This window comes from Arachis ipaensis, chromosome B09 (genome assembly GCF_000816755.2).
Source record: "Arachis ipaensis cultivar K30076 chromosome B09, Araip1.1, whole genome shotgun sequence".
Taxonomy (NCBI): Eukaryota; Viridiplantae; Streptophyta; class Magnoliopsida; order Fabales; family Fabaceae; genus Arachis; species Arachis ipaensis.
In genome coordinates, this window is record NC_029793.2 from 136,916,622 (window position 1) to 136,937,144 (window position 20,523).

The following is a 20,523-nucleotide window of genomic DNA, read 5'->3' on the forward strand; positions in this document are numbered from 1 at the left end:
TATCGAACCCTGGTAAAAAGGATGAAGACGGGAAGGTCAATCAACCAACTCAAAGGAGAAAGAATATCATCTTTAAAAAGAGGAAGTCCGAACTTGTTGATGTTGACTTGTCTGACGATTTAGTGGAAAAAGCAAAAGAGATTCCGTTGAAAGAGTTGACCACCTTTGTGGAGGTTTGTTCATGACATAATTCCCATGAATGCAAACCTATTCAAGAAAAAGATTATCAAGAATCGTACGTGTAGGTTGTGCATGAAGGAGGTAGAAACTACGGAGCATGCAATTCTGCTCTGTCCGTGAACGAGAGCGGCATAGTTTGGGGTGCCAATGCATCCCAACCCCTGAATTGGTAAGCACATTTGGTATGTGGCTGATGGACAACATAAAGAAGATTAAATTTGTGGGTGGAGAAAATAGAGAGGACATGATAAGCATAATCGGTTGGCTAGCATGGAAGATTTGGAAAGCCAGGAATCAAGCTATTTTTCAGAACACAACCGTGAATCCAAAAAAAGGTGATAACAAAGGCTACTATTGCTAAAGGTGTGGAAGTCTTGTCATCAGGAGCGTCTTCTTCGCGGAGGAGTTGGTCTGCGTTTGAAGGTCCGCCATGGATGAAAAGTGCAAGCTTGGTATGTCGCAGGGTAGCAGATGCTGAGTTGCAGGGAGATGGATCGGGTTGGTCATGGTGTGCTAGGGGTGGCAAGCGGGAAAGTCCGTCCCGCCAAAAGCCTGCCTTTTGCGCGGGCTGGCCCGCCCTGTCCCACCTAGTGAAGCGGTCCTAAAATCCTACTCCGTTCCGTCTAACTGCGGGCTGGCGGGCTAAGCCCGCCAAATCTCCTTTTTTTTTATTATTATCTATTAAATAATATTTATAATTTCTAAAGGCATAAAAAATTATAATTTTTATATTCACAAATATTAAAGTCTTTGTAATTATAAATATCTACTAAACAGACTATTACAACATATTTAATACTAGATAAGGTCAAAATAAAATTTTAAAGAAAACCCATTAACAAAGTAGCAACCTATGTCTGAGAGGGCAGGTTAATGCTGCGCCTCATTATTCGAGGCTCAGGCTAAAACTCACGAAAAATCCACCGTATCATGCACCATGATTGTTCGGATTTTTTATTTTAATAAATAAAATAATTATAATAATTACTGAAATAAATAATTTAAAAAATATTTACCGAAATAAATAATCCAGTCTTATCTCGTTTACACGTGTATATCTCGTTTGCACAATCATCTTGTTTACCGTATAAACAAGATAAAACTGTGTTATTCATTTCGGGTATGTCTAAAACGAGCACAACAATTATGTGCTTATTGGATGCGCCACATTTATATAGACCATTATATTTGATTATATGAAAATCAAAGACTAACATGAAAGAAGAGCATTGATAAACTCTAATAAATACAGAATATTCTAGTACATAAATAAATGTTCTAAATGACAATACTTTAATAAACAATACTTTAAATGGTAATAGAATCTTTTATTCTTAAATAATTAAATATAAAATATATAAATACAAAAATATGAATATTTTTTATTCAATAAGATTAATTATTATGCAAAAAATTTTTATGATATTAAAAAATCATATTAAAATAAAATTTTAAACTGTAACTTTAAGAATAAAAGATTCTGTTACTATTTAAAGTATTGTGTATTAAAGTATTGTCATTTAAAATATTTATTTATGTACTAGGATATTATGTATTTATTAGAGTCCATCAATGTTCTTCTTTCATATTAGTCTTTGATTTTCATCTAATCAAATCTAATAGTCTATATAAATATGGCGCATCTAATAAGCACATAATTGTTGTGCTTATTTTAGACATACCCATTTATTTCAGTAAATATTTTTTAAATTATTTATTTCAGTAATTATTATAATTATTTTATAGTAAAAATTCAGGTGTAGTCAACTTTACGTGAGGTTGATAATTGAGAGTCGTTAGATGATTTTACTCATTTGACTAATTTTTTATCTAACAGCTCTAAGCTATCAACTTCACGTGAAGTCGAATTTAACTGAGTTTTCACTTTATTTTATTCGCACGGGCTTATATTTAAATTTGACATGTTAAATTAAAATAATATTTTATAATCATAAATTTTTTGAGTTTAGTATAACACGATCATCGTCATTATATAATAAACGTACTGAATATGCTGTTTTATCTTTATTCAAAGTAAAAAGAAAATAGAAGATTTTGAAGTCTATAATATTCTTGAATCATAAGGAGGAAGACATGAAAAAAATAAGAACATATATAACTGTAATAATAGCATGTCAATTTTACACTAAATTTTATATCAAAAGGCTAATAAAAATTTATCGACAACCTAGAATCTTACTAACTTTATTAAAAAAGCAATTAGCATATGATGTTGTGTTCCTTGTTACACATTTAATCTCAAATCTGAAAACAGAGTTATAGATAAATTAGTTATATCTACAGTAAATATTTATACAAAAGTATAAATTATAACATGCTATTAAAATGAAAATAATATTATTCTTACCTAAATATTATTAAAAACTTCTTTGAACACGACATTTGTTGTTGATGACTTTGAATTGTCGTCTTCATCTAGAATTAAAACCTTGAGGCCACTGCGACTCTTAACTCTTGATAAAGTAACATAAAGTTGTCCATGGGTGAGCACTAATTTTGGCAAGTAAAGTCCTACATGTGATAATGATTGACCCTGACTCTTGTTAATGGTAATTGCAAAGTATATTGTTAATGAAAATTGTCTCCATTAGAACTTAAATGGCAATCCTGAATCTGAAGGGATCAAGTTCATTCTTGGAATGTACACTTTATCTCCAATATTTCTACCGGTCACTACCGTCACTCCAATTACGTTAACTATTCATCTTGTCCTGTTGCATAAACCTAAAGTCTGGTCTATGTTTTGTAGTAGGATTACAGCGACTCCTGACTTCAAATTCAACTTGTGATTGGATAGTCCTGAATATTTGATGTCATTTAGGAACTCTGGTGTGAACCACTCTTGTTGTACATCTTCATTCTCATCAGCTTGACATGTTGTGTCAGAACTCAAATACTCATTTTCTATCCCTGGAAAGATTGCCAAGACAAAATCGTTTACCTTCTCGACACTCTCAAGTGTGGGTGCAAGAATTGCCCTACTCTAAAAATACTTGTAAGATATAATCTGACATGTTTTGCAACAAATTTGGATATGCAAAGTCTACCAAATGAAAGAGAGGATCATCAGTAATTGTAATCAATAGATCATCTGAAATTTCAATTTCTGATTCATCACCAACAATAGAACCAATATTTTCATTTTCAACATTAAGTATCCAATTAGCAAATCTCTTCATTTCACATTCATCTTGATCTAAAGAAGACATTAGAAGCCTCATGTTCGTATGCAGTTTCAGAACCTTACAAAACGACCACAGATGGGATGAGTTAATAGCTAATGTCAATATATCGTGTCTACTCCCTTTCGGAATCACCGGAAGTATCTGTCTGAAATCACCTCCTAGAACAACAACCTTACCACCAAATGGTTGATGTGTCTTATGTTGATCAGTAACTGACCTAAGATTCCTGAGCGTCCGATCAAGTGCTTCAAAAAACGTTTTATTGAGCACTGGAGCTTCATCCTAAATTATTAAGCTACTTTGGATGAGCAGCTCAGCCTTCAAACTGTCATGCTTGATGTTGCAAGTAGATTCATCAGTGATTGTAATGAGTATTGAAAATCTAGAATAAGCTGTTCTGCCACCAGGTAGGAGTAAAGACGCAATTCCACTGGATGCGACATTTAAAATAATCTTTCCTCTAGATCAAATACCAGACGAAAGTCCATTCCAAATAAATGTCTTACCACACCCACTATGCTCATAAACAAAGTAAAAACCACCAGAATTTGTAATAACAGCATTGAGTATCTCATCGAATACTAACCTTTGCTCATGAGTCATCTTTTGTTCCGTATATAAGTTTGTATGAGTCAACTCATTTGTGTCATATACTAAATCCTCCTCTATTAGCTTATTCTAAAAAAAAGCGAACATCAGACATCTCAGGATATGACATTGATTGATAGTCTCTTAAAGATCTCGTATTGATGTTGAGTATCTTCTCAATCTCAATAAAAAAGAGGTTTTTCAATTCGTCATCAGTCATGTTTAGTCTTATCAAAAGCACATGGTGGTTTTATGAAATATTTAATAAGTAATTTTAAAATAAAACTATTAATATTATTAATAAAAATAAAAATAATAAAAGAATACAATCTTGATATATATAAAAAAAAGACATAGTAAAATACTTTAATTTTTCATAGCTATTTAATTTAAATTTAAAAATTGAAATGGTTAAGAAGTCACTTAATTAGAAATTGAGTAAATAGTCATTTCTGACCATGAAAGATTCGGACGCTGACAAAACTGACCATAAAAATTAAAATTAAAATTATACCCATGTAAGATAAGTTTTGTTCGACAAAAATAACCAATTATTACATTTTTGTTCATAATTCCATAAACACCCCTAACCATTCATCTCCCTTTATCTCTAAAACCAATCCCTAATCCTATCAATCTAACCCCTCTCCCTCCTCCTCCTCTGTCTTTACTCTCCAACCTCACCATCCCCTTCTACCACCACCATCCCTTCCATCCCCTTACCCTCCCTTTGCCGTCGACCATTCCAGATTGAACAAATGACCGACTCACAATAAGACGAAAATGGAATTCAAAATTCACCTAAGGATGATATTGGATTACTTGCTGGGATGTATCATGATTTATCTCAGCTAGGTATTGACAGTAATACATACCCATTACTGCTACAAGCTGTATTGCCCCCTAAAGATCAGATCCACCAGACGAGAAACTCAATTCCCTTCCAATGGGTTCGTTGGAATTCATTGATAAATGTAAGGACTTACGATCCTTCAAGAAAATTCATGCACAATTATTGACCTCTGCCCTTGTTTCCAATGACTTGGTTGTCCCCAAAGTTGCAAATCTTTTTGGTAAACATGTCACCAATGTTCATTACACCAACAATTACTTGAAGCAATTGGATTGGAGCTTGAGCTCCTTCCCTTGCAACTTGTTCATTTCCAGCTATGCTTCTTCCCACTCACCCAGGGATGCAATTCTTGTCTATAGATGGGTTTTTAAAAATGGGTTTGAGAGTAAAGACAGAGGAGGAGGGAGTGGGGATAGATTGATAGGGTTAGAGATTGGTTTTAGAGATAAAGGGAGATGAAAGATTAGGGGTGTTTATGGAATTATGAACAAAAATATAATAATTAGTTATTTTTGTCGAACAAAATTTATCTTACATGGATATAACGTTAATTTTAATTTTTTATGGTCAGTTTTGTCAGCATCCGAATCTTTCATGGTTAGAAATGGCTATTTACTCTTAGAAATTAGTATTATAATTTCAAATTTCAAAATTTTAAATAAAGTTTTCTAATTAGCTAGTGAAAATTTTAAATTTTTAAATTTTTAAATAAAATTTTTTAATTAAACGTTCGTTGTTCATTAGGAATATAGGAATTTGTTAATTTAAAAATGATTTTTATTAGTTTCATCATAAATTGTATCAATCCTATTATTTGTCGATAAAAATAAATAAAATTAAATATAATCTAAAAATTAATAACTTTATAAATTACGTAAATTTAAAAAAAATATTTAAAAAGAGAGAAAAAAAATGAAAGTACTTCTATTGTGCAGAAACAATCTAAAAGATAATAATGTAAATTGAGTAAAGAGAAAATTTATAAATGTGACAAGTAAAAAATTTTAAATTTAAAAATCGAAACGGTTAAGAAGTCACTTTACTAGAAATTAGTATTAGAATTTCAAATTTCAAATTTTTAAATAGAGTTTTCTAATTAGTTAGTACAAATTTTAAATTTTTAAATAAAATTTCCTAAATTAATTCAATTTTGTCGAAACAACATTAGAAACAGAATTAAATATAGAAGAATATCAAATTAAAATTTACTTTTAAATAGTATAAATTACCTCACATTTTAATAAGACTGATAATTCTATTTACTTTAATATAATCTTCTGTAATTAGCATAATAGCTTATCTTTATAGTAATACAAATGGGGAGCTCATACGTTGAGTTTGGGAGTTTATTTGTTTAGGTGTCGTCACTAAAAAGTTTTAGATTTATATTTATAAATTATAAATTATTATTTACTTAGTTGTTATTTTCAAATTTTAAATTATTTGTTTGGGTTGTTATACTTAGGTTGTTATTTTTTAAATTTTAAATTATTTTATTTAGGTTGTTATTTTTTAAATTTTAAATTATTTTACTTAAGTTGTTATTTTTAAAATTTTAACACTATATTTTAAAATTTTGTTGATTCTTTTTAGCATTATTTTTTAAATTTTTGTAGATTTTTCTCAAAAAATTGCAGCTATATACGTAAATTTAAATATATATTTACGTTAATTTAGAATTTTAAAAATTATTAATATATTTATTTACTTTATCTGCAAATTTAATTTAAATTTAAATTAAAGTCAATAAAATTTAAAAAAATTTAGCTATGAGTCAACTATAAAAGTATAAGTTATGAGATATGTATAGCACCACAATTCAAAGTATATCAAATCCTTTCTTTATATACATCAAAAATTTAAAATTTCTCTACTTATTCTAATGGCTGATATTCACAAGATCGCAGAAATCAATCTTATACTCGACAATTTGTGTGTACGTATACGAGTGATACGGTTATGAACATTACCATGTTACAGAAATTCTTCATTGCCATACTCAATGGAGAAGGTTTGACTCGATGAAGACGTGAGTTTTCTACTAATATTTTTTATTTTATTTTAAATTTATATTATTTATATTTTAAATTTGTTTGTTTATCCCCATCTAATTGTTCTTTGATTTTTATTTATCCATTCTAGGGAGGAAAAATACACGCCTCAGTTAAGAGGGCTCTTGTGTCTCGATTCGTGTATTTGCTAAAGGAAGGAATATCTTACCAAATAAGATATTTTGGTGTTGGACTCAACGAGGGTAACTTCAAGACTACACATATTGTGAGTTTTGACATTCTCAATACTATTCGGTACGATTACACCTACTTAGTTGCTAAGTTTATTGTTTTAGAAAAAGTATAATTTATTTATAAATTTATTTATTTTATTGATAATTTTGACTGTATTTTTCTTTTTAACAAATTTATTGACAACAATTTTTTTATTTTAAATCATTTCAGATGTTGTTGTGTGTACTTTTTGACAATTATACACATGAATTAAATACTTTTTTGGGATCCGACAATAAAGATGGAACTGTTGTCGTCTTACAATTTATTAGAGTAAAGTTATATAACAGTAATATTTATCTATAATTATGTGAATTTTTATATATGAGCTTTTACTCATATTTATGTGAGTTTTTACTCATTTTGTATTAAATTAAACTTTTTAGGAAAAATTATTTTACAGAATTTCATGTATGGCACAAAAATATTCTTCAATCTTGAAGAAGCAAATATCATCTAATTTATGGGTGTATATTTTTTTTAATTCTTTAGTTTAATATTATGTGTGTTATCTAACGTAATTTTTTTTCGCTTTATTTATCTAGCTTTGTAAAATTTGAAGAACCTAAGGGTAATATCGGCAAAATTTTAAATGAGACTACATTCTTAAAAATTTATCAAGACAAAACCATTGAGCAGTTAAAAGAATTAGATATGGTAATTTTCTTTTCTGTAAAAAAGTTGAGAAAAAAACTAATTTAAATCTGTTGTACATTGATATTTTTGTTTATTCATCTTATTTATTTAGGTATATCTTTTAGATTTAAAAACTCACCAAATTTAGGAAATTTAAATCATTAAGTTTTTTTTTTTCAAAATGCTGCTTGTGTTGTCTTAGCTACTATAAGCCATATTATATATACTCCAGACTGGTGGTACGGCCAATATGAATGCAACAGGTCCACATATGTTTTTATAAAAACTTTCAAATATTCAAGTTGTGGCCGTCTTCTTTTATCCATAACTCCAAGGTTATGTATTTATTTTTTTAATTTAAAATCTAATCACAATATTGAATAAGTCTATGTTTAACTTTTTTTATGCTGTTTTATTTTATTAAGCAGATACCGAATAAAACTTGGTGTCATTGATGATTCTGACTGTGCATATTTCGTAATCTTTGACAAGGAGGCAAAACAAGTTTTGGAAAAGAGTTGTATAGAAATACTTGATCCACTCCTATTGGTAAGTTTTAACCAATATTTATTTCTAAAAACATTAGTGAAAATATTTTTAATGGTAATTTTTATATTATTTATTATTAATATACTATATAATCCACATTTTTCACCTTCTTATAAAGTTAAGAAGATGACTGATAATGTGGACCTCATAAATAAATTCAAAAAGGCTCACCTTATTCAAATTGTGAGTACAGTTATAAGTGTACTTTCTATTAAAAATTAGTTTATTTTTCTCTTCCTTGATCATTAGTAGTATCTAATTTATAAATAATAATTAATAACTAATTATAATTTTAGGATATTGACTACACTGGTGGTTTGCTTCCAACTTCAAAGGCATCCTCAATCATTGAAGGGGAGAAAGTAGAAGGTGCTAAGGTATTTGTTCAAAAAATAAATTTTTTGTTTATTTGTTTTCTCAAAGTCACATCTTTATTTTATTCAAAAAATATTATTGAGATAAAATCAAAGGTGAGAAGGAAGTCTTTAATTTAACATAGTATTTTATACAAAATTTGTTGCTTGAATTCTCCAATGAAGTTGCAGAAAATGATGAATCCGAAGTGTTGAAAAATGCTATTACACTAACCAAGCGACTATCCTCGGAGTCAGAAAATTCGAAGGTGTAAGGAGATACCTCAACTTGCAAGAAGATCAAGATTGTGAATGAAACTTGAGAATTGGGATGCACATGTTTTAGAATCCATTTTAGAGTCTAAATAATGCCAAGTATATGTTTGTTTTGGTGAAAATATTATCTTTTCTTGAGTTGCTATTTTTCTTTTGGTTCTTTTCGATTTTTATGTTTGGAATTTAAAATTTTTTTAAATATAAATTAAAGTTATTTGATTATTACTTATGGTTTTATATTTAATTCGATTCACATTGTTGATATTTTGTTAATTTCTAATTTAATATTTTAAAAAAATTCTAAATTCCACAAGTAATATAAAATAATCAAATAACTTCAATAGTGTGAATCGAATTAAATATAAAAATAATCAAATAACTTCAATTTATATTTAAAAAAAATTTAAATTTCAAACATAAAAATCGAAAAGAACCAAAAGAAAAATAACAACTTAAGAAAAGACAATGTTTTCACCAAAACAAACATATGCTTGGCATTATTCTATTAGATAGACTCTAAAATGGATTCCAAAACATGTGCATCTAAATTTCATTCTCAATCTTGATCTTCTTGCAAGTTGAGGTATCTCCTTACACCTTCGAATCTTCTGACTCCGAGGATAGTCGCTTGGTTGGTGTAATAGCATTTTCCAACACTTCGGATTCATCATTTTCTGTAATTTCATTGGAGAATTCAAGCAACAAATTTTGTATAAAATACTACGTTAAATTAAAGACTTCCTTCTCACCTTTGATTTTATCTCAATAATATTTTTTGAATAAAATAAAGATCTAACTTTAAAAAAATAAACAAACAAAAAATTTATTTTTTGAACAAATACCTTAGCACCTTCTACTTTGCCTTTAAAGTTGGAAGCAAACCACCGGTGTAGTCAATATCATAAAATTATAATTAGTTATTAATTATTATTTATAAATTAGATACTACTAATAATTAAGAAAGAGAAAAATAAACTAATTTTTAATAGAAATTACACTTATAACTGTACTCACAATTTGAATAAGGTGAGCCTTTTTGAATTTATTTATGAGGTCCACATTATCAGTCATCTTCTTAACTTTATAAGAAGGTGAAAAATGTGGATTAATTAGTATATTAATAATAAATAATATAAAAATTACCATTAAAAAATTTTCACTAATATTTTTAGAAATAAATATTGGTTAAAACTTACCAATAGGAGTGGATCAAGTATTTCTATACAACTCTTTTCCAAAACTTGTTTTGCCTCCTTGTCAAAGATTACGAAATATGTACAGTCAGAGTCATCAATGACACCAAGCTTTATTTGGTATCTGCTTAATAAAATAAAACAGCATAAAAAAAGGTTAAACATAGACTTATTCAATATATAATCCATTGTGATTAGATTTTAAATTAAAAAAATAAATACATAACCTTGGAGTTATAGATAAAAGGAGACGGCCACAATTTGAATATTTGAAAATTTTTATAAAAGCATATGTGGACTTGTTGCATTCACATTGACCGTACCACCAGTCTGGAGTATCTATAATATGGCTTATAGTAGCCAAGACAACACAAACAACATTTTGAAAAAAAAAACTTAATGATTTAAATTCTCTAAATTTGGTGAGTTTTTAAATCTAAAAGATATACCTAAATAAATAAGATGAATAAACAAAAATATCAATGTAAACACATTTAAATTAATTTTTTCTCAACTTTTTTACAGAAAAAAAAATTACCGTATCTAATTCTTTTAACTGCTCAATGATTTTGTCTTGATAAATTTTTAAGAATGTAGCCTCATTTAGAATTTCGCCGATATTACCCTTAGGTTTTTTAAATCTTACAAAGCTAGGTAAATAAAGCGAAAAAAAATTACGTTATATAACACACATAATATTAAACTAAATAATTAAAAAAATATACACCCATAAATTGGATGATATTTACTTCTTTAAGATTGAAGAATATTTTTGTGCCATGCATGAAATTCTGTAAAATAATTTTTCCTAAAAAATTTAATTTAATACAAAATGAGTAAAAACTTACATAAAAAATGAGTAAAAGCTCACATATAAAAATTCGCATAATTATAGATAAATATTATTTCTATATAACTTCACTCTAACAAATTGTAAGATGACAACAGCTCCATCTTTATTGTCGGATCCCAAAAAGTATTTAATTCATGTGCATAGTTATCAAAAAGTGCACACTCCATTATTTTTCTATGTCAAATAAAATGTTTAATGTTAAATATTTTTTATAAAAAAATAAATAAAAAATAATTACAACTAAAAAAGTAACTACCAATAAAATAATATCAAATTATATATATATTTTATATTTTAAAATTTAAAAATTAACAATAAAATTAAAACGTCAAACACAATTTAAAAAAATTAATAATTAGTTTATTAATTATTTTAAACTCATAAAAAAATAACTATGGATAAATCTTACAAAGCTAGGTAAATAAAGCGAAAAAAAATTACGTTATATAACACACATAATATTAAACTAAATAATTAAAAAAATATACACCCATAAATTGGATGACATTTGCTTCTTCAAGATTGAAGAATATTTTTGTGCCATACATGAAATTCTGTAAAATAATTTTTCCTAAAAAGTTTAATTTAATACAAAATGAGTAAAAACTCACATAAAAAATAGTAAAAGCTCACATAGAAAGATATATTAACAAATTATGAATAAATATTACCGTTATATAACTTCACTCTAACAAATTGTAAGACGACAACAACTCCATTCTTATTGCCGGAACCTAAAAAAGCATGTAACTTGTGTGCATAGTTACCAAAAAGTGTACACTCTATTATTTTTCTATGTCAAATAGAATGTTTAATATTAAATATATTTTTATAATAAAATAAACAAAAAATAATTACAACTAAAAAAAAAAGTAACTACCAATAAAATAATATCAAATTATATATATTTTATATATTTTAAAATTAAAAAATTAACAATAAAATTAAAACATCAAACACAATTTTAAAAAATTAATAATTGGTTAATTAATTATTTTAAACTCATAAAAAAATTAAATACTTTTTTCAAAATCAATCTGAAGTGATTTTTCAAAAAATTTAAATATTATTAATAAAAATATGTTGATTTTTTTTAAAACGTTGCCTTTAAATAAAAACGTTTGTTACCTATTAATAATATTAATAAAAATATTCATAATAAAATAAGTTAAAATAACAATTTAAAAAGATGAAAATATCAAATAAAATAAATATATGATTATCTATCGTCAATCTCTAATTCAATAATAGTGTACTTGGAAGATTTGTCATCTTTTTTAAGAGTCTTCTCACTTCTAATTCCAGCAAGATATCCAACAACATCTTAAATGATTTAAAATAAAAAAAAATTGTTGTCAATAAGTTTGTTAAAAAGAAAAAACACAGCCGAAATTATCAATAAAATAAATAAATTTATAAATAAATTATACTTTTTCTAAAACAATAAACTTACCAACTAAGTAGGTGTAATTGTACCCAAGAACATTGAGAGTGGCAAAACTCACTATGTGTAGTCTTGAAGTTACCCTCATTGAGTCCAACACCAAAATATATTATTTGGTAAGATATTCCTTCCTTTAACAAATTCACGAATCGAGACACAAGAGCCCTCTTAACTGAGGTGTGTATTTTTCCTCCCTAAAATGGATAAACAAAAATCAAAGAACAATTAGATGGGGATAAACAAACAAATTTAAAATATAAATAATATAAATTTAAAATAAAATAAAAAATATTAGTAGAAAACTCACGTCACAAATTGTCGATTATAAGATTGATTTCTGCGATCTTGTGAATATCAGCCATTAGAATAAGTAGAGAAATTTTAAATTTTTTATGTATATAAAGAAAGGATTTGATATATTTTGAATTGTGGTGTTATACATATCTCATAACTTATACTTTTATAGTTGACTCATAGCTAAAATTTTTTAAATTTGATTGACTTTAATTTAAATTTGAATTAAATTTATAGATAAAGTAAATAAATATATTAACCATTTTTAAAATTCTAAATTAACGTAAATATATATTTAAATTTACATATGTAGCTGTAATTTTTTCACAAAAATTTAAAAAATAATGCTAAAAAGAATCAACAAAATTTTAAAATATAGTGTTAAAATTTAAAAAATAACAACTTAAGTAAAATAATTTAAAATTTAAAAAATAACAACATAAATAAAATAATTTAAAATTTAAAAAATAACAACCTAAATATAACAACCCAAACAAATAATTTAAAATTTGAAAATAACAACTAAGCAAATAATAATTTATAATTTATAAATATAAATCTAAAAATTTTTAGTAACGATACCTAAGCAAATAAATTCTCAGACTCAACGTATGAGCGCCATGTCAGCATATGAGCTCCCCATTTGTATATAAATCTAAAAAATTTGAGTGACGATACCTAAGCAAATAAATTCTCGTATGAGCGTCAGCATATGAGCTCCCTATTTGTATTATTATAAAGATTATAAAGATAAAGATAAAGATAAAGAGCTCCCGTTTATATTATTATAAAGATTATAAAGATAAGGATAAAGATAAAGATTAAGATTAAAGTAAAAAATCCATGATTGCTCTCAGCCTTGCTTCAAACATGTTTCATGTTCAACTTGCTCCATGTCATACATAGCATTCATGCATCACTATTCTCATGGTGTCTCTTGTTCACACATCATATGTCATGCCATATCATCTTTTCATCCTTCCGAAAAGATAATCTGACGCAATCAATTTGAATTTTGAAATTGAAACTAAAAATAAATTTTAAATATAAAATGAAATCTCAATATTTTCATACCATACGCTCCGTTCTTTATCCTCATCGCTATTCAATGATTTTGCGACCCTGCCTCCTATTTCGAAACCTAACCCGACCCGAGTTTCGCATCCGAAAGAAGAATGGAACCCTGTGTAACCTCCTCCATTGTCGCCTCTCTTTAAATCTCGGTGCGCTCTCTCCCCAGACCTCCTATCCCACTCTGCCCCATCGTGGACACTGTTCAGGTAAACCTCCCCTTTGGCTCCTCCTCTTCCTTCAACCTCTTTCTATATAATGCATTGTTCATGATTTAGGGATCGGTCAAGCTTTCTAGGGTTAGGGTTCCATTGGAGACCATGAAAAAGACATAATTTATTAATCCATTAACTATTTATTTTTATAGGTTCTGGGCTATCAAGTTCTGTTCTTCTCTGCGGCCTGGGGGCAACACCAACACCAAAACCTATGAACTTTGCAAATCGCCATGGAGTACCGATCCATTCTTGCAAGGCCTGCCAAGAAAATAAACTGGTTGGATCTTCCGCATGACCTCACTTTGATGATCATTGGAAAACTTACCACATTTCAGATCTTAACCAGTGTTCAGTTCGTGTGCCGCATATGGCACCGCATCTGCATGGATCCGCTCATGTGGCGCACCATCAACATGTGCGATATTGGTATGCGCGATTCAGTGGACTATAAATTGGGGGAGATGTGCCGCCATGCAATTGATCGTAGTTGTGGCCTGTTGATAGACATAACTATCCATTCCTTTGGTACCGATGATCTCCTCAGCTATATAATTAACTCGTAAGTTCAAAATTTTTCATTTCTATTTGTATCAAATTACTTTTTAGCATTTATTGGCATATGATTTTTAACGTGATGTTTGTATTGGTAGTTATAATAAGCTCATCGATAATCTATAATTAAGTTGAGGAATTCAAGTTGAATTACAATTGTTAAAAATTGTTAAAAGCTTCATGAATTACAAAATTTATTATTAACTAGATAAGTGTACATGACTAAGTGTGCATGAATAAAGAAAAGATATTAAAATTAAAGATTGTTCACACATGTTTGAAGTGTTATCATTATAAACAAGTCTTAATCTCATGGCTAAGTGTTTCTTAATTATTAAGATAGTAATTAGAATTCGTGCATATATAAAGGATAAAAAGTGCTATCTTGTATACTAAAATTAGCTAATAAAATTAGTCATTATGTATTTATATATAAATATATAAAAATACTATTTGTACATCAAAATTAGCTACTAAAATCAATTACTAATATATTTGTGTATAAATATATGTGTGATTTAATTTATTTTTAATGTGTATTTATATTTCAACATGTATTTTATACAGGTGGCTGATTTTAGTGTACATGTAATATTACTCATAAATATATATGTAGTTTAATACATTTTTAATATGTATTTTGTATTTTAAATTTGTATTCTTAGTATGTTTATTGTTACTTCTCAAAGTGAAGTTCAAATGTTAATAGAGAGTACGAATATGCATTATTGTTGTGGGCTTTTTATTAAAATAAGTAAAAAAATACATTATTTCTTCAAATACGCATGGATGAAAATATTTGTCAGAATACGCAGCACCATTTCACAGCAGTCATCCACGAAATGGATTTTTCCCCATGTCACTCTAGCCGCTCACGAAATAGTTGAAGAAAGACTGACAAACCTGCGTGCGAGACTAACTCCCCTATGGCAGCCACGAAATGGGCCATATCCGGGGCGGCGCCAGTGAAATGGTGATCTCAGGTGAGGTGACCGCGAAATGAGCTAAGGCTTGGGTGGCAGACGCGAATTGGGCAACCTCGGTTGCGGCTCCAACGAAATGGCCATTTCAATGGGGGCAGACACGAAATGCATGGGTCTTCGGTGAAAGCTACAAGTTGCAGTGCGTTAGTCCCGTACAAGCATGCATTGGTCGCTTGGGGAGGCAAGGTTGGGACTGATGAATTGGTTTGTGTATTTAAAGGGGGGTAGGGAACCAAGTATTCCATGCAGTGAAAAATAGTGGAAGAGAGGGTTGGGTAATGCAAACCGTGGAAGAGAGTTGGAAAAAAAAAGTGAGTTTTGACTAATATTTTTGTATTATGGCTTGAATATAAAAGTGTGACATGGGGGATGGTAGTGGTATGAACGTGGAAGAAAATCTTAATCGGTTAGACGAAGTGCATATTGCCGCACATTTGATTCATAAGGTAAGTGTCATGTGTGGTTAATATTGTTATTAGTCTCTATCATTATTTAATATTTGGTAGTGTAAACTTAAGTGTGGTATTTCGTTTTCGGTGTTGTAGTCCGCACGTGTTCTGACGTCGCATGGCACACTTGTTGATGTTTTCACGTCAGAGCCGGTGGATCTAAGCATGGATCTCAGGCGGCAAAGACTTAAACCTTATTTACGATGAACAGGATTCTATTATGCGTCCTTAATAAGGCGTTTTGAGTATGACAATCCGCTGATAAGTGCATTTGTTGAACGATAGCGACCCGAGACGCACACGTTTCATCTCCCGTGGGGTGACTGTACCATAACACTAGAGGATGTGGCTATGCAGTTAGGGTTACCCATTGATGGCGAGCCTGTTAGTGGAACTCTTAGGTCATGGAGCAAGTTTCACCAGAGAGATATATGGCAATGGTGCGAAGAGCTACTTGGTGATGTACCACCCGGACATGTAGGGACAACTAAGTATAACATAAGGCTGAAGTGGATCAGAAGTCGTCTTCAACAGATGCCGTTGGATGCCGCAGATGATGTCATGATCCAGTATGCCCGTTATTACATTCTATATTTGTTGGGCGGCGTGCTACTACCGGACAAGGCCAACAACACAGTCTATGTATGCTACCTACCTTTGCTTGCCGATTTTGATGCTATTAGCAGTTATAGTTGGGGGAGCGCATGTCTTTGTTGGCTATATCGAGCCATGTGCTTGGCAACAGATTATACCGTCGAAGGTATGGGTGGCTGTCATACGTTGTTAATGTCGTGGATTTATTATAGCCTATCGTTCTGGGCACCAGATGTGACGACTTCGTATACTTTTCCATTAGCTACAAAGTGTGGTAATTTTTGTCATATCCTTCTAGCTTTAGTTACATCATACATTTTCCTTCGCTGTTTACTATACGGTTTATTTGCACGTACTGGTTTTGCATCAGGTGGGTAGGAAAGAAGGGACACAATGACTATGCTGAGCAACGCCTTCTCAGGCACCGCCTCAGGTTGGACAACCTGCAAGTGGACGAGGTGCGGTTTATGTTCTATTAATATTTAGATATGGAGATGCCTTTAATACCTTGTTTACGTTATAGTCCGCTTTTTGCAGTTTAATTGGATGCCGTACATGGATCCTCGTATTCTGTCGAGAGTGCCTGTTGAATTTCTCGGCCATCCTCATGGAGACTTCTACCACTTGGTTGTACCTCTAATATTATTTTGGTGGATTGAGATTCTAAATATCGACAGGGTATTGTGTCAATTTGGAGGAAGACAAGGACCGCCGAACCCTCCGTTGAATATCGACACATTCCATCGACAGTCGGCCCGAAATGACGATGGGTGGTGGCCCATTCGCCTGTCAACTTGGTTTGAGGTTTGGGCTAGTCGCCGAACCGAGGCATATCGTCTGCACATTGATCGGGCCGACACCTTACATCCTAGTCTGGATTACTATAGATGGTACTGTGACAGGACCCGTAGGTTTCTATCCGCCCCGGAAGCATTGCATGATCCGCGGACGGATGACATTCCTCCTGGAGTACCTGCAAAGTATGGAAGAGTACCGATGGTAAGGTTACCTGATGTTCCACAAGACTGTAGGCGCCGACGAACGCGACGAGAAAGACATCAGCAAGCTTCCGGGATGGGGTTCGAAGAGGTAGAGTTTCCCGAACAAGATCGGCCACAAGATGAGCCTGAGGTCGGATCACATCATTCACAGCAACAACCTCATCTTCACGGAGATTTCTACTACCCTCAACCTTACATGGCAGGAGACCAACCTTAGCCACCTTCCATGCAGCAATTCATGCCACAACAGAGTAGCTATGAGGTCGGTGGATCATCCCAGGGGGTGGCACACAGGACTTGATTGATTCTATGGATAGAGTTGGTTGGATGAACTTCTCTTCCTTTTTTGACGGCATGGACCATTTCATACCTCAGCAGTCGTCACCCCACACACCCACAGCCCATACTCGCGGGGAGGAGATCCGCCTATCACTGACACCGCAGTGTCATCTCTACGACCAGGTTATGATGTCTCCTTCATGCAGGGCCGACGTCTTTTATTCTCTACGTCCTAGTCTGATCCTAGCTTGATCCGACTCTACAACCTTGTATTCCACACCTCTACGAATGGTGTAGTTCTTTACGGCAAGCATGGCAGTTTCTCTATTGAGAAATTTTAGACCGACCTCGAGCTCCATCTCACCGGACAAAGCATAGTTGCTTGGTGTGTCTTCAGCGGTGGTCGAACCCATTGCACCGAGATTTAAGGACAGATAGTGGCCTGGAGTACCGCTTGACCCACCAACCGATTCAACACGACTCGGAAGATCCCTCTCATGGTAAACGGGTTGGGTTTCAGGAACCACTTCAGCTTCTTCACCACTATCATCTTCGATCTCATCTTCGTCGGAAGTGTCTGCCAACCCACCACTAATACCTTCTGGTGATGCAACTCAGTTACAAGGGGGAGGACGTGTACAACGATTTCCTCCAGTTTGTCCGTGCGTGACAAAGGCGTTGAACTTGGGACTAGGAGCTCTAACAATCTCCTGGAATGGCATCAAATCCGCGGCAACGAAATTTCCAGGTTGCACCACATTATTCACCACATTATTGGAACTAGAGGAGCTTCCACCAAGATCTTGGAGACACACACACAGCTCTAGTGAGTAAATACTTTCAATGCTCCGATGATAAGAAAACATCATCGAAACTTGTTGGTCAGATTTAATCTGCATTTTCTGATATGTAAACGAGTTGGCCACTGCAACTGGCATTCTGTAAGTCAACTTCGTGATTTCTTTTTTTCCAACTAGACCGGTATTCACCAGGATCACGTTCTTCAGCTCTTCCAAAGACGACTGCAGCGGGGTCATTATCCACAGTGGATCATCACAAACGAATATAACACCTTCAGATGTAACAGAAATTTCTCCATTAGGATATATGACAACGTACACATTTTCAGTGGCCATAGACACAACAAAATAACAACTACAGAATTTTAGAAAGAAAGAAAACACATAGAGAGAGGAGAGAGTTGCTTGAGATGAATTTTCCGGTGAGACACCAAAAATTTTCAACCATGCTTGCAAACTGTCTTCCGAGCCCCTTTTTATAGTGAATTCCTGCCTCCATTTCGTGTGGAGTACAACTGAAGTGGTTCCTTTTCGCGTCAGGCCCGCCAGAAATGTCAACCTGGTCCAATTTGCATGTACCATCAGTGTATTGGCCCATTTCGCGGACGCTTACCTGGACATGTCCATTTCTTGGGCGCTGACCATGAATTGGACTTCTGGCCCATTTCGTGGGCGGCTGGAGTGAGATGGGGGCAAAATCCATTTCGTGGCTGCCTTCCATGAAATGGAGCTGCGTATTCTGGCAAATAAATTATACCATGCATATATGAGGAAATAATGTATTTTTTTTACTTATTTTAATAAAAAAGCCTATTGTTGTGTGTTGTTTATCTTCCCAGTATATTATTATGATTATGGTGTTTTGTTATTGAGTTATCTAAATAAGTGACTTGGACAAATTAATTGTGGATTTAAAAACTAACAGTTTGTATGGTGATTCCTAACAGGGGATGTCATAAATTGCGACACTTGCGATTTGTTCGAAGCTATCGAATTTCAGACAAAGGATTATGTGAGATGGCTGAAAAGCTTCCATTGTTGGAGGAACTTGATATTACCCCTTGTCCCGATGTATCTAGTATTGCTTTAGAAGCAATTGGCCGAGGTTGTCCTCTTCTGAAATCATTCAAATTTAACGACAATAATGGTTTTGTTTGTGGCGGTAACGAAGAAGCATTTGCTATTGCACAAAATATGTCCAACTTACGCCATCTTCAACTTGTTGGAAACCCCCTCGACAACAGTGGCTTGAGCGCCATTCTTAATGGTTGTTCTCATCTTGAATCTCTGGATTTACGCAACTGTTACAATGTCGAGTTGGAGGGGATATTGAGGACAAGATGTGATGAACAATTAAAAGATTTTAGAGATCCAGATGCTCCCCTTGACTTTCAATTTTGGGGACGATGCTATGACACTGCATACCAGGATGCATTATACGAGTATCTACGCGAGAAGAGGGTTAAAAAACAAGAAGCTGAGAGAGCCGAGAAAGAAAAAAGATATACAGAGGCAGAAAATTTGGATGAAGCAAATTGGGAGGAAATATATGCTATATGGGAATGTATTAAAAATCCAAGATTACTGTATAAAGGATTAATTTTAGGATCAAGTAGGGGAAAGAAGAATAATGCTAAAATCAAATGGAAGAAGAAACATGGAAGAAAGAAATGCAAAATTAATAACCAAAAAAGCATATATTATGAAATGGAAGATGCACATGAATTATTGCAGTCTAATGTTTTCTTTCTTTAAATTATAATTTTTTTTTATATAGGTCATGTTTATTTTATTGGTTTAATTTCGTCTCTTATCAAAAATAAAAAATTGTTTGAAGTTCTTGGATAATATAAGTTTGTTGAGACA

General features: G+C 31.5%; 1 protein-coding gene across 1 annotated transcript; it reads left to right on the plus strand.

Annotated features, from left to right (window-relative positions):
• Positions 13,773-20,523, plus strand: LOC107619081 (F-box protein SKIP19-like). Its single transcript, XM_016321288.2, has 3 exons — positions 13,773-13,990; positions 14,149-14,558; positions 19,605-20,523. The coding sequence occupies exons 2-3, from the start codon at positions 14,230-14,232 to the stop codon at positions 20,410-20,412; spliced, it is 1,137 nt and encodes a 378-aa protein (XP_016176774.1). The 5' UTR covers positions 13,773-13,990; positions 14,149-14,229; the 3' UTR covers positions 20,413-20,523.

Bases quoted from the DNA above. Each gene is read 5' to 3' on its own strand.
- LOC107619081 (XM_016321288.2), top strand. From the start codon at position 14,230: ATGGAGTACCGATCCATTCTTGCAAGGCCTGCCAAGAAAATAAACTGG. The intron at 14,559-19,604 runs GTAAGTTCAAAA...GATTCCTAACAG, and splicing joins CTCAGCTATATAATTAACTC to GGGATGTCATAAATTGCGAC.